This window comes from Dromaius novaehollandiae, chromosome Z (assembly GCF_036370855.1).
Source record: "Dromaius novaehollandiae isolate bDroNov1 chromosome Z, bDroNov1.hap1, whole genome shotgun sequence".
Classification (NCBI taxonomy): Eukaryota; Metazoa; Chordata; class Aves; order Casuariiformes; family Dromaiidae; genus Dromaius; species Dromaius novaehollandiae.
Genome location: NC_088132.1, coordinates 42,517,259 through 42,531,517, shown reverse-complemented (window position 1 = coordinate 42,531,517; position 14,259 = coordinate 42,517,259). Strand labels below are relative to the sequence as shown.

The following is a 14,259-nucleotide window of genomic DNA, read 5'->3' as shown; positions in this document are numbered from 1 at the left end:
TCTGCCTGAGATGCATTACTGTTTATATCCTAACTCTGTAATTAATTCTTCCTTCAACTATTCTAATGTATTTTGTTTCACAGTATACTAATTCTGAATTTAGGCTTGCTATGCATACCTTATTACTTGCAGTGTTACATAAAATTTCCTCTTGATTGCACCTTGTCAGAGTGGAATTTTTTTCTTGGCTACTACTAAAAGTTAGATGTCTGTTTGCTGTATTAGAAATATAATTTAATTTAAAAGGAAGTCACTGTTAGGAAACTTAGACAATAACAGAGTATATCAGAACTAATGCCTTAAAAACATTCAATTTGATTTTGTTGGTAGTCACGTTTCATATAAACAAAAATCAGAAATAAACTTAAGAGACACACAATTTACCAGTAAAGCTCTGTTTTCTAGCATGTTTCATTTTAAAATGAATTCCGCAGAACAAAATCTACTTCTGCCACAACATAATTCCATAATCTCTCTCCATTATTTACCAGAGGTTCACAAAAGAGCTTATTTCATTATGACTTTTAAGCACAGTAGAGACTCTGTTAACTCCAAGGCTTTCTTTTCCATAATGAATGCATTCTTTAGTCCCTGATTAGAGACTGTTAAAGGACCTGGATTAGTTGAATTCCCAACATACAAACATATATTTATACACACATGTATATTTTGCACCCTCTGTTCACTTCAGGCTTTGACATAGTTAGATCAGAAGCATTTAAACTAAAAAAAAATGCACTGTTGCTGAGTTAGTAAGATAATGTGTTTTCTGGTATCTGTAGCTCTCTCTCTTCATAGTTTAGAAGGTAAGTTCTGATTTCAGGATTAATGAGTTTGGCTGATTTCATACTTTGATACTTCATTTTTGAAGTGTTCTAGAGAAAAATACACTTTTTAGTTTTAACTTAGAAATAGAAAAGGAAATTCCCTTACTAGCAATTTAAAAAAAGCTAGAAAATACTTCATAGCCAGAATACAGAAAAAAGCATTAGTACTATCACCTGCAGTTTAAAGTAAGGATCAAGAAAAATGGGATATTTTGAGTGATTACATTTAATACCAAATGAAGGTAGCTTGTGCCTAACTCTGTCCCTTCTCCTGAAAATCCTCTGTATAGAAGAGCATATTGTTGGGGGGAGGGGGGGTGGGATGCAGTGTGGATATAAAATAAACAGAATTCAGATTTGCTTGTGTATCTTACTTAGATTGTTACTAAGGTCTGTGGTGGCACACACTTTATATGGAAGTAGCCATGGAAGAACAGGAAGGCAGATGTAAAGTAAGATGTAAATGGCTAGAAACTTCCCATTTTTATCTGATTTTTCCATTGGGTGAGGAAAGGGAGTTGTCACCTTTATTCTTCGAATAATTGAATGGTTGACCAATTGTGATGGATTATTTGACATTCTCAGCATTTTAAGTCATTTGGAAGCCTTTCAGACAGAAATCCCCTAGTTTAAATGAAAGCTATGAGTTCAGTGCAAATAGTATATTACTGTCACATGTGTATGGATGATTGATGATTCCTTTTGGTCTTACAAACTGACTTTGCACAGCTGCAATTCTGCACAGCTGTCAGCTGTTCCACAAGGCAAAAAAAGAAAGGCCAAGGAACAATTGGATGTAAAACTGAGACCTATACTTTTTTCCCAGTCACACATTCTTTGCAAATAGCAAGGAAATAGAGATGGGTAGAAATCCCTATTTTCTGTATTTGTATTTTGCCAATTCTTTTGTTGCCAGCTAAACAGAGATTGGATAAAGTCCATCAGCAATGTGGTGCATGCTAGTCTTCCTCCACATCTCAGAGAAATACTGTATACAGTGTCTGCAGTATTTTCTGAATTACTCCGTATAAGTCAACGGTTGGGTCTAGGTAGGATATTCGAAAGGACTTTTAGTTCTGCATTAAGTACCACTCTGGAGAACTGTTTCAAGGCAGCTATGGAACTGCTGCTATTATGGTGCAGCAGTTAACCAGACTGAAACAAGTAAGCCCAAAATAGCTTTAGAAATCTTGTGGATGTTCATGCCTTTTTAAGGATGCATGTGCTATCAGGATTATTTCTAGGACTCTACCATACTGATGAACAGAAGAGACTTCTCTGCTAAGTACTAAAGAGAGTAAGTGGTGCAATTGTCTCTTAAATTGTAGGATAGCCATGAGGTGGTGCTTTTCCAGAGACCCCCTAAGGTAAAAGACAGGATTTTGGCTTACTAAGATAGAAAGAACTGTAGTAGTCCATGGATTTAAAATAATCACTTCTTTGGGGAAAGTGGTGCACACAGCATTCCAAAAGTACAATATACCAAGATGCTATGGTTCATTCTGCATATATAAGTGCCTACACTTCCATCTTAGTGTCATATTTCATGAAGTGTTTCCATTTAAATGGTTTTATTTCCATTAATTTTCCCTGTATTTTATTTTAAAATACATTTTTTTTAATCCTTGCTTATAAAGACTGTGGGAAAATCCTTCTCTGCTCAACCCTTCCTTTCAATGTCTATTGAACCAGCCAAGGTTTCACCCTGCATCCCTTTTCTTTGTTCTGCATTGTATCAGCAGTCCACTACAGAGGTGTTGCACCAATCTAGTTGAAAACATACCTCCTCTTGAATGATGCCACTAATTTATATTTTATATACACATTTCTAGCATTTTTAGACTATACAGTGTAACACCAGGTCACAGAAAACTGAACACCTAAGCTAGGTCTGAATGAGCTGATACCTGTACATGACACTTCCAGTAATAGGCAGAAGTATTGTTTTGGCCCAAGCAGCCACTTCCAGTTAGGGCATTCGGATTTATCCCAGGTGAAATGCACCATCCTGTATTGCAACCACTGCTGAATTTCTGTTTCGTAATTTTACAGGCCCTTGATTATATTTTTTTGTTATTTTTTTTCCTTGCCATAGTCATAAAATACGGTTTGACCAAGCACACCTTACTTGCTGTGCGGTGTGTGCTATGACAGAATTCTGTCTGAAATGCGCATAGCGCATTGTTCATTCCATGCCATTTCCATTTCCACTGCATAGTTATGACAAACAGAATGAAGTTATACGCAGCTTTCAGAGACCTGTATCCCTGGTACTAAGCAAAGGCGTTATTTGGAATTGTGAAATTTTGCTTCAGACATACATGGGTCCTATCCTCAAAAGCAATTACACTTTATCTTCACATTGCTTTGCATGTTTAAGAGCAGTCAGGTTTTAAACTTTATTGCTTAATTACTGAATTTCTGATGTCAGGGGCAATAGATATTTGGAGAGCGCATGCTCCTGTTATATGCCTGAGTTAGTGTGTTTTGTGACCTAATTATGTCTCTGAACTCTTCAGGCTGGAAACATGCAGAATTTAAGTTTAAAATAAATTTCTTGTGACGCTAGAACGAATGTAGTGGCTGGATGCCATGTACTCAATGTGATCATTTTATAATGATGGTGGGGATTAAACTGACATGTTTGTACCTAATGCTTCATTTCAGGCATGTTAGTTTCAAGATACTGTGAATTACAGCACCAAGACATGAGATTGGTGTGTAATAATAGGATCTGCAGAAAAGTAGATGTTTCCCTTGTTGTGGTCAGCCATGTATGCTATATAATTCAATCTGTAACTTGACAAACTCAATTTCCAACAATTGTTTATAATTTTTTCCATCTGAAATAGATGGGAAAAATCCTTTAGGTCCTCACCACAAATACTTAGATTGGCTATGTAGTTTCTGTGCTATGTAAAAGTAAATTTAATTATTATTTTAAAAGAGGAATCACTAATCACATATGTTGGTGTTAAGAAACTATAAGAAATCAAACAAAGGATAAAATACCATGCAGTTATCAAATATAGCAACATTGAACAAACAAATATATTAAAGCTTTCTCAGGATCCTGAGCTAAGTGGGCAGCCTGAGAGCAAACTTACTATGCAGTAAAGGTATCGGGCCACTCACAAACTGCAGCTGTGTTTGCTGGCATTTTTAATGTAATGACATAGCAGTGTTTCTCAATCTGTTGTCTAATAGCCTTCCATTATGCACCAGAAAGTGGTCTACAAAGTAACTGAGAAATTACAAAAATTGCAAAAATCTAAGGGGAAAAAAAGGCACAATGGAGAAATAACTTTTAGTATTTGTTCATTAAGTTTTAGCCTAGTTTTTATTAATTGTATTTGAAACTGTGGCAATACCAAAAAAATTTTTTTTTCCTAAAAGCATTAGGTAGTTCTCTTATTTAAACTCTGCTAGAGCATTGTTTTTGAGGAGATCTAGGTTTATACCCTTTTAGGGGATTCAAGACCATGTCCCATGTTATGCATATTGTTATCTGAAGAACAAAAATAGACTGTAATGAGCCTGATACATAACATGGTTTAGTGATGAACATGTTTAATTTAGAGATCAAACTATGAGTATGCTCTGCATGGATATTGGTACTGGGACACAGTAAGTACAATGAAATCTAGTCTGTCCACAGCTTATATTGTTTGTACAGTCATGGAGGGTTAAATGCTGTAAACAATTGTTGCAAAACAATCCACCTTCTCCCTGAGTCCAAGTAACAGCCCACGGCCTGCTGCTAGGGCAGCACAACCCTGGCACTGCAGGGTCTCATGGCCATGCAGCATGCATGCAGGCAGTGAATGCGGAGCAAATGGTGCTGACCTGCCCGCCTCCCTCCTTCCCTCCCCTGCTGCTTGTTTTGCTTAACAGAGGTCACAGCGGCTGGCTGAACCTGCTTCTGCCACCCTGACTGAGGTGCAGACAAGCTGGACAATAGCTCCCAAGGCAGTGGTACTTCTAACACTGTTTAGTTGTTGGGGATCTCAACAACGCTGGTAATTATTTATCAAGCTAAGAAAATGAGAATGTTCTGTTGCTATAAATTAACAAAAAATGGCCATGTGTTTAAATACATAATTATTTTTAATAATTACCTCTTAGAGAGGTATGTTTTTCTTCCCAGCATCTGACAGCATCACGCAAAAAGACTATGCCTGTCTGTTCTTCAGTCTTGCAAAATGCTCCACAACTTCACTAGGTTATTCTCTATCAACAGCACTGCTAAAGCATCCAGTTATTCTGTGCTTTTCATGTTCCTCAAGTAGGTTTTCCACACGTTTCAGTGTCAAGAAAATCTTCTTTCACTTCTGATGTTGTCATAGGTCTCATGATTATAATTTAAAGGAGTTCATCATTTCACTGGAAATTTTTTCTATATTGTTTTGTAAAACAGTGATGTAGTGAATTTTGTACCACTTATGAGATCTACGCATCAGTAGAAAATACCAAGCTGTGTCTTTTCTATTTTCTAAAAACAGTCAATTGCTGTGTCTTATCCCCCTTCAGAAAAACAACATACATATTTTTTAAAGAACTCCACATCAGCCAGCTTGACGGTAATCAGGGATCACCCTCCAAAAATTGATCTTCAGGATGGACAACTATTGGATCAAAAGCTTCCTTCATAACTTGACTCAGCTCGGTTTGTGTAACTTTTCTTTTTGTTATCAGCTTATCTTTCTAAAGAGCTGCCAAAGCTTTGGCCTGCTCTCATATAGCTGCAATCACATTTTTTGAAAGCCGCTATTGCAGAGACCACACTGTTGTATCTCTCTTCTGTAGTAGTCTGAACAGTATATTCATGTCTGGCATAATGAGAGCAAAGATGGAAAGATAGAAAACAAAAATGCCAACCATTCAAAAGAATCAACAGCTCAAATAACTCATGACTGGGTGCTAAATGCCACCTGGATTCTTCCTGAAGCATTTCCGTAACTCTTCCACATTTTCATGAACTGTCCTTACAGTTCTTTCCTGGAAATTCCATTGGGCTGCACTGGACCTCAGCATCCTCCTAGTCAGTACTTCATCTTGGAATAAAGCCGTATGTTTTACTGAAGCAGAAAAAAACAGGACAACGCAGAAAAATGTGCAAAAATACTTTCATTTCCTTGTGTGTCCTGGAGCATAGCTGCTGCATGAAAAGGTTTAATTGGTGACTGTAACAGTGCACAAGATGTACCCTGTGGAATTCATCTTTCATTAGGGCTTGTACTCCATTCAGTCTACTCATCATCACTGCTGCACTGTCCTACCAGCAGTAAGTCTGTGCACTTCATGTTCATGAAGGACAGAGTTGACTGCTGTTGCCAAACCTCCAGGTGATCTTTCACTACTGAGACTGTACAAAACATTCAACAGGAACACACCCTCTAACAGAAAGCATAATACTGTTACTGCCTGCAATCACAAAACATAGCAATCATTTTGTCAGCTTGAACTGCAACTTCAATTTGCTCTCTGAATATCACCCTTGATATGGTCTCTGGAAACTCCGCACATGCAGAATACTTCATTTGGTGTAACTGAAGCATCCTGAAATGCTGGCAAGTTATCATAAAGATTTCTTAGTACTGGATCATCCTCACATAACATTTAAAACATTGACCAAGAAGTTCTTGGCTTCAAAGACCTGGTTCACTTGTCATGCCCTTGGGTACCTGGGCTGCACGAGCCACAGTTTTAGCACTGAAACAATCTTTGATAATGTGTCCTGTCCTTATGAACATTTTGGTAGTGTCAGTGAATTTCACACCGACATGCGTGAGCAGTACTGGCTTTTCCAGGAAGCTGCACTGAAGCAGCATTCTGCAAATGAGATGTTGAGTTTTTTGTGTTGGCGAGTCTTTAAGTCTCCGCACCCCGAGCTGCCCCACAGTATCGCCCCCCAAATCCACAGCGGCAGGCCGCAGGCTCCTTCTGGACGCCCTGGCAGCCGGGCGCCATTTTTAACGAAGCCCCTCGCACTGAAACGTCGACCTGCTGGTAGGGCTCTTCACTTCACTCTTGCTGTTGAGAAGAACAAAGTCACCGAGCTGAGGCGACCTTCAGTGTTTCACCTCCCGTTTCTGCTCAACGGTCCCTGTGCTGCACCCGCTCGTTTGTTACCGTTTCCCACAAACGCTTCCGCCCCTCAGCATAGGCGCCTGCGCAGCGGAAGACGCACGCGCGTTCTGCCGCGAGCGACGTCGCGCCCTCCTACAGGCTGGCGTGCTTTAGGGACAGCAGCGCTGCCCAATCGAATGCCGGGAATCCCCGTCTGCGGAAAGGAGGGGGCAGGATTTCTGGTGTGGGGGGCAGGGCGGTGTGACGCGGCCAGACCAACGGCTGTAACGGCTGGGGGAGTTGCCGCTGCTGCCGCCGGTATTATGGCTGCCGCTGCCACCGCGTCTCCGGCTGATAAGGAGAGGTAACGTGGGTTGTGCCGTCCGCGCCTGCTCCGCTGCGGTCCTCGTTTCGGAGGGCTGTCGGCCCGCCCTAACCCGTTTGGTTGGAGCGGGCCGGGGGTAGGGGGTACGTTGGGGCCGCAGCCCGGGGCGCTGGGCTGGCGGCGGCGGTCGGGAAGGGGCCTGACGGGCGGGGGGAAGGGGGTCAGGCTCCCTCCCGTGCTCACCCTCGGCGCTGCCTCGGCCGCGCCCCCGAGTTGTCGGGCTGCTTCGGGCGCTGCCGGTTCGGAGTGTAACGCGCGATGGGCTGGTTTGCGCTGTCTCGTTTTTGTTGGGGACGGCAGGATTGCGTTTACCTTTAAGCTGTTCGTATGAGGAACATTTTAACTGCCTGCGTCAGGTTTCCATATGTAAAAGCGAACGAGTATTCCAGATGTTCTGCGTGAGGTCCTGAGGACTTGGAGAGTTGTGTTTTGTTGTTAATATTTCTATTATGCGTGTCTTCAAAGATCAGTGACAAATACAACATGGTTAATGGCCACGTACTGAATTTAGTGTAGCTGAAATGCTTAGTCTCCCCAAGCACTTCTTATAGTGGTGAACACAACTCAGTTTTCCAGGGGCAGCATTCAGGTGTGCAGCCCATGTGCTCTGCAGCAAGTCGAGGAACCTACAGGTGTCACTCACTCACCTCTGTGATTCGTTGCCGAGAAGGTTCAGCTGGTACAAGGGTGTTAGGGAGGAGATTATTATAACTCATTTATTTGTTGATGTGTGAAGTGAAAATTTAGCCTTTCTTGATGCTGGAGTGCTTGATGTTGCACTACCATATCATTCTTTTAATGTAATGCATCTATACCTCACAAGAGGTAAACTGAGGGGAGATGGTGGTCAGTGCAGTATGTTGATGGTTGTGAATTCCAGTAATGAGATTAGAACTTTCCTGTGCAGATCTCTGCCACTTATGTAAAAGTAGTAGCTGTCTTGTGAAAAGGGTTGTAACTAATAGAAGAAAATATCAGTAGAAGGGTATTTGGGAGTAGAAGAGTAGTGAGAGTTGAGATGGTTGAGGCTAATTTCAGGGTCAGCAAGATACATTTTCTTAAGGCAGACTTTCTCCTCAGAGATGCTTCCTTTTATTTCCTAGCAGTGACTCCTTGTTGGTCTCCAGCTCCCAGAATACCAATCTGCTCCAGATAATTTGTTCATTTTCTACTTGCTTAGTCTCTGCTCTGCTAGTATTTTTGCCTGATGAGAAGCAAGAGTGAAGTTCTGTCACCCTTGTCCTTATATATGTTTGAAAAGGGTTAAATCACTTGAAAAATCTTAACTCTAGCAAGTCTCTAAGCATAGCTTTTCAGAGGCTGTGTAACTTGTCTAAATTTGGATAGCATTTTTATCATAGATTTGCTTTTTATCAAGAGCTTGAGATTAATCAGCAGTGAGGGTACTATAGCTTTTCAAGGAAAGCTTCCGTAATTCTTCTGAGTGAAATGTGTATATTGGATTTTATTTTTTTGAGATGCTGTGGGTCAAAACATGCTCTTTCAGCTTCCTTTTTTCCTCAAAAGCCTAGGAGATAGCCCCTTTCTTTGTCTGCATCCTGCCGCTGAAACTGGTGTCTTGCAAAGATGGCTTCAGCCGAATGGTTACATAGTCTCTTGAATAATTGAAAATGGGTTTTTGCGATGTCTTGCTAGTTAGTCAAGGAAAAAAAGCTGGTAGTTCTAAAACTGCTCTGGGAACTCCTGTATGGAGTGAAATAGGCTGTCTTTTTTTGTTTTATCATTGCACAAACAATTTAAGGAGTTGATACTACTTATTTAATCTTGCAATGTTTTCTCTTCTAGATTCATCTGCATTTATCCAGCATATTTAAATAACAAGAAGACAATAGCAGAAGGAAGAAGGATACCTATAGACAAAGTAATTTGTGGATGGCAGGGAATTTGTGGATGGCAGGGAAATACAGTGTTTTGCTTTGCAGTAGTATGTAGGGAAGTTGGAAAATAAAGCTAAGTCTCAGACAAAGCTGTTGATTTTCCCTATCCGTCTCAGCAAATAGACTGATAACTCAAAATTATAATGCATTTGAAGATAATTTAGTGTCAGCATGTGAACTTTTTTAGAAGAGCATTGGGTTTAAGTCTCTACTTTCATGTGAGCAACGCCTTTGGCAGGAAGATGAAGTACTGAAAACTAATACACTTGATAATCTACTACAGAACTTACTTGCTGAATTTAGAAGTGATACAGACAGCAGTAGTAAGCTAAAGCTTGTGTGTTCAATGATCTGACTTATCTGATCAAGAAGCAGATTAAGGTTTTTTTTTTTTTTCTTACTGCTATCAGAAAAAACAATTCTAAGCAGTGAAAGAAGCCTTTTATATTCCTAGAATTCTTTGTTAAAAGTACTGTAAGGGAGTAAGATTGTTATAACTATATCTGGATGCATTAAAAGCAACAACTACTAACTCTATGTACCGTGTCCATTTTAAGTTCTGTCCTTGATGGCAGCAAAGGGGCAAAGCACAGAATATGGGTATATTAAGATAAATTCTGATCAAAGTTGTATTTATGGGAGGGATCTGCTGTCTTGTGCCTGGAAAAATTCCCTTCTTTTCCTCTCACTCCTTGCTATATGTTTACTATTACTGATACATCATTCTTGGGTTTTTGTTAGTATAATAAATGTTACTTTATTTCTCTTATTTTTTCCTAGGCAATTCTGTTACCTTCTCCCCTGTCCTAAATAATTCTGTATCATCTTTCCTGTTTTTTTCTGATGTGTCATCTCTACTTTGTCTTTCTTCTTTTTGATGTTTTCTAGACTGTAGAAGGGCTCAGAAATGACTCCAGCAGATTTGTCGTAACTTGAAGCGCCTTGCCTTTCCCCATCCACTTTTTTTAGTTGCAGAGTATAGGGTGGGAAATCCTGAATCAAACTATTGCTGTATAGGTAATTCACCATTTAAAAATGAGTAACTGTAACATGTTTCAATAGGCTGTTGAAAATCCAACATCTACAGAAATCCAAGATGTGTGTGCAGCAGTTGGATTCAATGTGCTTGTAGAGGTAATAAAAAGTTGGTATGGGCCTCAGTTTTTCTTTCATTATGTCTTTTCTCACAAGCAAGGACAAATTGTAATTGAAAAGCTTCGGTCATGAGCCAAGATGCTTGTTTTCTTTAAGCAATAACTGAATGTAATGCTTAAATAGATGTTGGAAAACTGTATACAAGGTAAGAATCACATATATCTCGAAGATAATGATGCTTTTAGCCTATACAAAAAAACTGTAAAATATACTCATATTTTGTGTGTGTGTAGATACATATATATATATATATATATATAAAAAATATATATATATGTACACACTTGCACATGTGTATATCCTTCTGAGAAGACTATACTAGATGCTCAGAAGTTCATAATGGAGAAAGCCAGAAAAACTAATTTTGCAACCTGGAACTATACAAATTAACTATTAAAAAGTAACTATAATGAAAGATGATTAACTTTTGGAAAGAATGTCCTATAGGAATAGGATTCTGCTGCATGAAATCTTCAGGGTCCTTTGAAACCTCTGTGGAAGTCATGTTTTAGCCTAAGAATTTTAGGTTTTCAGTACTGCAGTAATCAACTCAATCTTTAAACAGTCTTTAAACAGTTCAGCTTGATCACCTTTCTTAGGGAATGAGTCTGCATTTCCAGAGAGGGAACTTCTTTCACGGTTTATTCTTTTTAGAATTAATTATTATTGTAAAATATTGATGAAGGACCTAATTTCTTTAATAAAATGTAATAGAAAATTGAGCAAAGAGTTTAAGGGCTGGCATCCAAAAGTCTGTAAAAAATCACTTTGCTTTTCAGAAGAAGGCTAACATACAGTATTCCTGTTATTGCACACCTGTAAACACACAGTATTACACAGCCTGTAAAATAACCAGTACAAGCAAGAAGCCTGTAACATTACTTTAACGGGAACAAAATATACAAGTATCCAAAATCAGTGGGCCTCAGCCTCTTACCCATTGATGTGTTGTCTCAAGATGTTCCAGAAAGGTTCCTGGCTATGGAGATGAAACAAAACCTCTGTCACTATGATCCAGATTGGTGGAATAGTACAACAGAATCTGTAGCAGGTTATTCAGTAAATTGGCTGTAACAGTGCTTCTGGAAAAGTTAAGCTATTACTTTGGATTTTACTGCACTGGCTAAATGATGGATGACACTGATGCAGAGTTGTGGTTCTGGTTTTGATCTGCTTAGAAGAATTCCATGCAGGCTGCTGTGACTGGCATAGCTTGCCTGGAAAACTTGCACAGAAAACCTTTCCAGTACTTCATATTCCTAGTAAAATAAGCTTTTCCTTTCATATGACAGAAAAATAAGATGTATCCTAGAGAGTGGAATCGTGATGTGCAGTACAGGGGTAGAGTACGAATTCAGCTCAAACAAGATGATGGCAACCCATGTTTACCTCAGTTTCCAACACGTGAGTAGAGCATTTGGGTTAGATGCTTTAACTGTTACTAAAACAGGAAGGCTTTGTTTGTCTTGTATTATCAGCATGTTCAATGAGTTTTACTATTACAAATTTTGGAACTTAACATCAAATAAATTCACCTGTTTAAGTCAGGCAAATAAAGCAAGGGAGTGGGATTTGTAAAGTGCTGTTGTCTTTGATCCTGCTTTTTCTTCAGTGCTGGAAATGAAAATTGAAAAGGATTTGGGGGAAAGTTGCATGATTGCTGTAGTGAACAAAATGACCATTCAGGGTTTTGGGGGAGGGGGAAGGGTGTCATCTTTCAAAATAGGTGTTGGTATTAAAATGGCTAAATTCCACCTTTTTCTTAGGTTACATGCATCAGTTAAGCATCAGTACAGGTGGCAAACTGATAAATTACAACATTGAGTGTGTATTTATTTTCATAAATTAAAAATAATTTGGGAAAGATCCTGAAAGTTCCATAATTTACTTGTCATGCAAGATGAGCTATTCTTATTAATCAGTAAACAAATAAATGTGGCAGCTTTTACATTCTGCCTACTTGTCAGGAAAAAAAATATGCAAAAGGGAAGGAAATATCTGAAGAAGTGTGTGTGTGTGTGTGTATGTGTATGAAAGACAGAGCAAATAGAATGCTGAATTTAGAGTGGCCTAAGAATGCTGTTGGTAAGGAGACTATTTAAAGCTGTGTTCCTGGTGGGAGATGGTAGTGTCTTTTTAAAGATGCTTATACTTGCTGGCACAGAATAAACAGGCAACTACTTTTGGCTGTTGGAAAGTGAGGGGGGAGAGTCATAGGCAGGGTGTAGATGCTTTAGAGGCTGTGAGGTCATGTGCCACTCTGATGCAGGTAATCACAAAGGGGATACCTTAGTTTTGATGGCTGTGCAAGAGAGGTCATAATCTGGTTTAAATAATGACAAGGTTCTAGTGAGCTGTGACACTTTTGTCAGTCCTGCACTTAAAAAAAAAAAATCTGACTAAAGCTTTGCACAAACTTCCAGCTACATGCAGAAAGCAAGAACTCCTCTGCATTTTCTATCTGTTTTAACAAAAATCTGAGCTGGGGCTGAAGATTCTAACTTTCAAAATGATATGAATGTTCTTAACATATGATGTATGCATTGTGCGTTCTTTTTTTTTTTCTTTTTTTTCTTTTTTTTTTTTTTTTAGGTAAATCAGTGATGCTGTATGCTGCAGAAACTATTCCCAAACTGAAAACGAGAACACAAAAAATGGGAGGTAGTGAACAAAGTCTCCAGCAAGGAGAGGGAGGCAAGAAAGGCAAAGGGAAGAAAAAGAAATGAGCCTACATCTGGAATAATCGTTACTTTATATAGCTGTGCTTACTACAGATATGGATGGACACATTACTGATGGCAACCTTGAAGTGAAAGATAAAGGGGTGGGGGGGGAGGAGAACAGGTGAAGCTGAATAGAACAGCCTGCTTTTTCCAGAACTGGAATGCATGCAACTGCCTCAGCTCTGTGTTACAGTAAATCTGTCTACCTTCACACAAAACCTGCAAGTCTAAAGCTAACATCCAGTTCTGAAAGTGGAAGAACATAAGCAAATGGGGTGGGTGGGAGAATTATTCTTTCCAGAAGAAATATGCAGTGTTATTCAGCTTTAAAAAAAAAAAAATCGTATGCAGACTAGATACCAGAAAACTAATTGCCTTAGTACACCATTTCTCTACGCTAGTTAAGCGATATTCTTAATTCTGGATGGTCTGTACTGCAAACAGAAAAATGTAAATGAGTGACATTGACTTTGTAAGCTTCCCTTGCTAATTATCTTTCACAACTGTCAAGTGTGCTAATAAAGGCAACAAGTTAATTTTGAAAAATCTAATTGTATAAAATACTTTTGTCAAAAGCGTTGACTTCCCTCTCCCTCCTCCTCCTCCCCCCCCCCCCCCCCAAAGGGTCTACTTAAAGATGTCTGTGACATACTGTAGGGATTTTAACAGTATTATTATTTTATTATTATTATTTAACAGTATTATTATTTTATTATTATTATTATTTTTAACATATTAAGTTAGTTGAACAAAATACCTGCTCTTTTTTGTCCTTTGTAATATAAGATGCCATATTATATATTTCAGGTTGTTTGAGAGCTTATGAAATGTACTTCTACCTTTAGTCTCTCAAATATTATTTCAAACATTTGAGGCTCACAATATCTGCTAATGTAAAATAAAATATTATATTTTATAGACATGTAGCCTGTGGACAGGGGCACAGGGTCAGTCATTTGGAGAAGCTGAGTTGGTCAGAACAGCTGGCAGCAGCAACAAGCCTTAGAAGAAATCAAGAAGTACACAGTGTAAGTTAAGTGAGGGATGGTTTAGTATAAGGAGACTGAAAAGAAAACAGCAATATCTATTTTCCGTTAAGAATTTCCTGCATGAGTTTTTCTAATCTTTTCTATATGAAAACAAAGTGAGCTGAATGCTTTCATAAATGAGTACTAGAGGAAAGTTACCAGATTATTTTGATA

General features: G+C 38.9%; 1 protein-coding gene across 1 annotated transcript; it reads left to right on the top strand.

Moving 5' to 3' along the window:
* Nucleotides 1-7,078: 7,078 nt before the first annotated feature.
* LOC135324618 (signal recognition particle 19 kDa protein-like) lies at nt 7,079-13,603 on the top strand. Its single transcript, XM_064501250.1, has 5 exons — nt 7,079-7,260; nt 9,088-9,163; nt 10,242-10,313; nt 11,627-11,738; nt 12,927-13,603. Exons 1-5 carry the CDS (start codon nt 7,094-7,096, stop codon nt 13,058-13,060), a joined length of 561 nt encoding a protein of 186 aa, XP_064357320.1. The 5' UTR covers nt 7,079-7,093; the 3' UTR covers nt 13,061-13,603.
* Nucleotides 13,604-14,259: the final 656 nt, after the last annotated feature.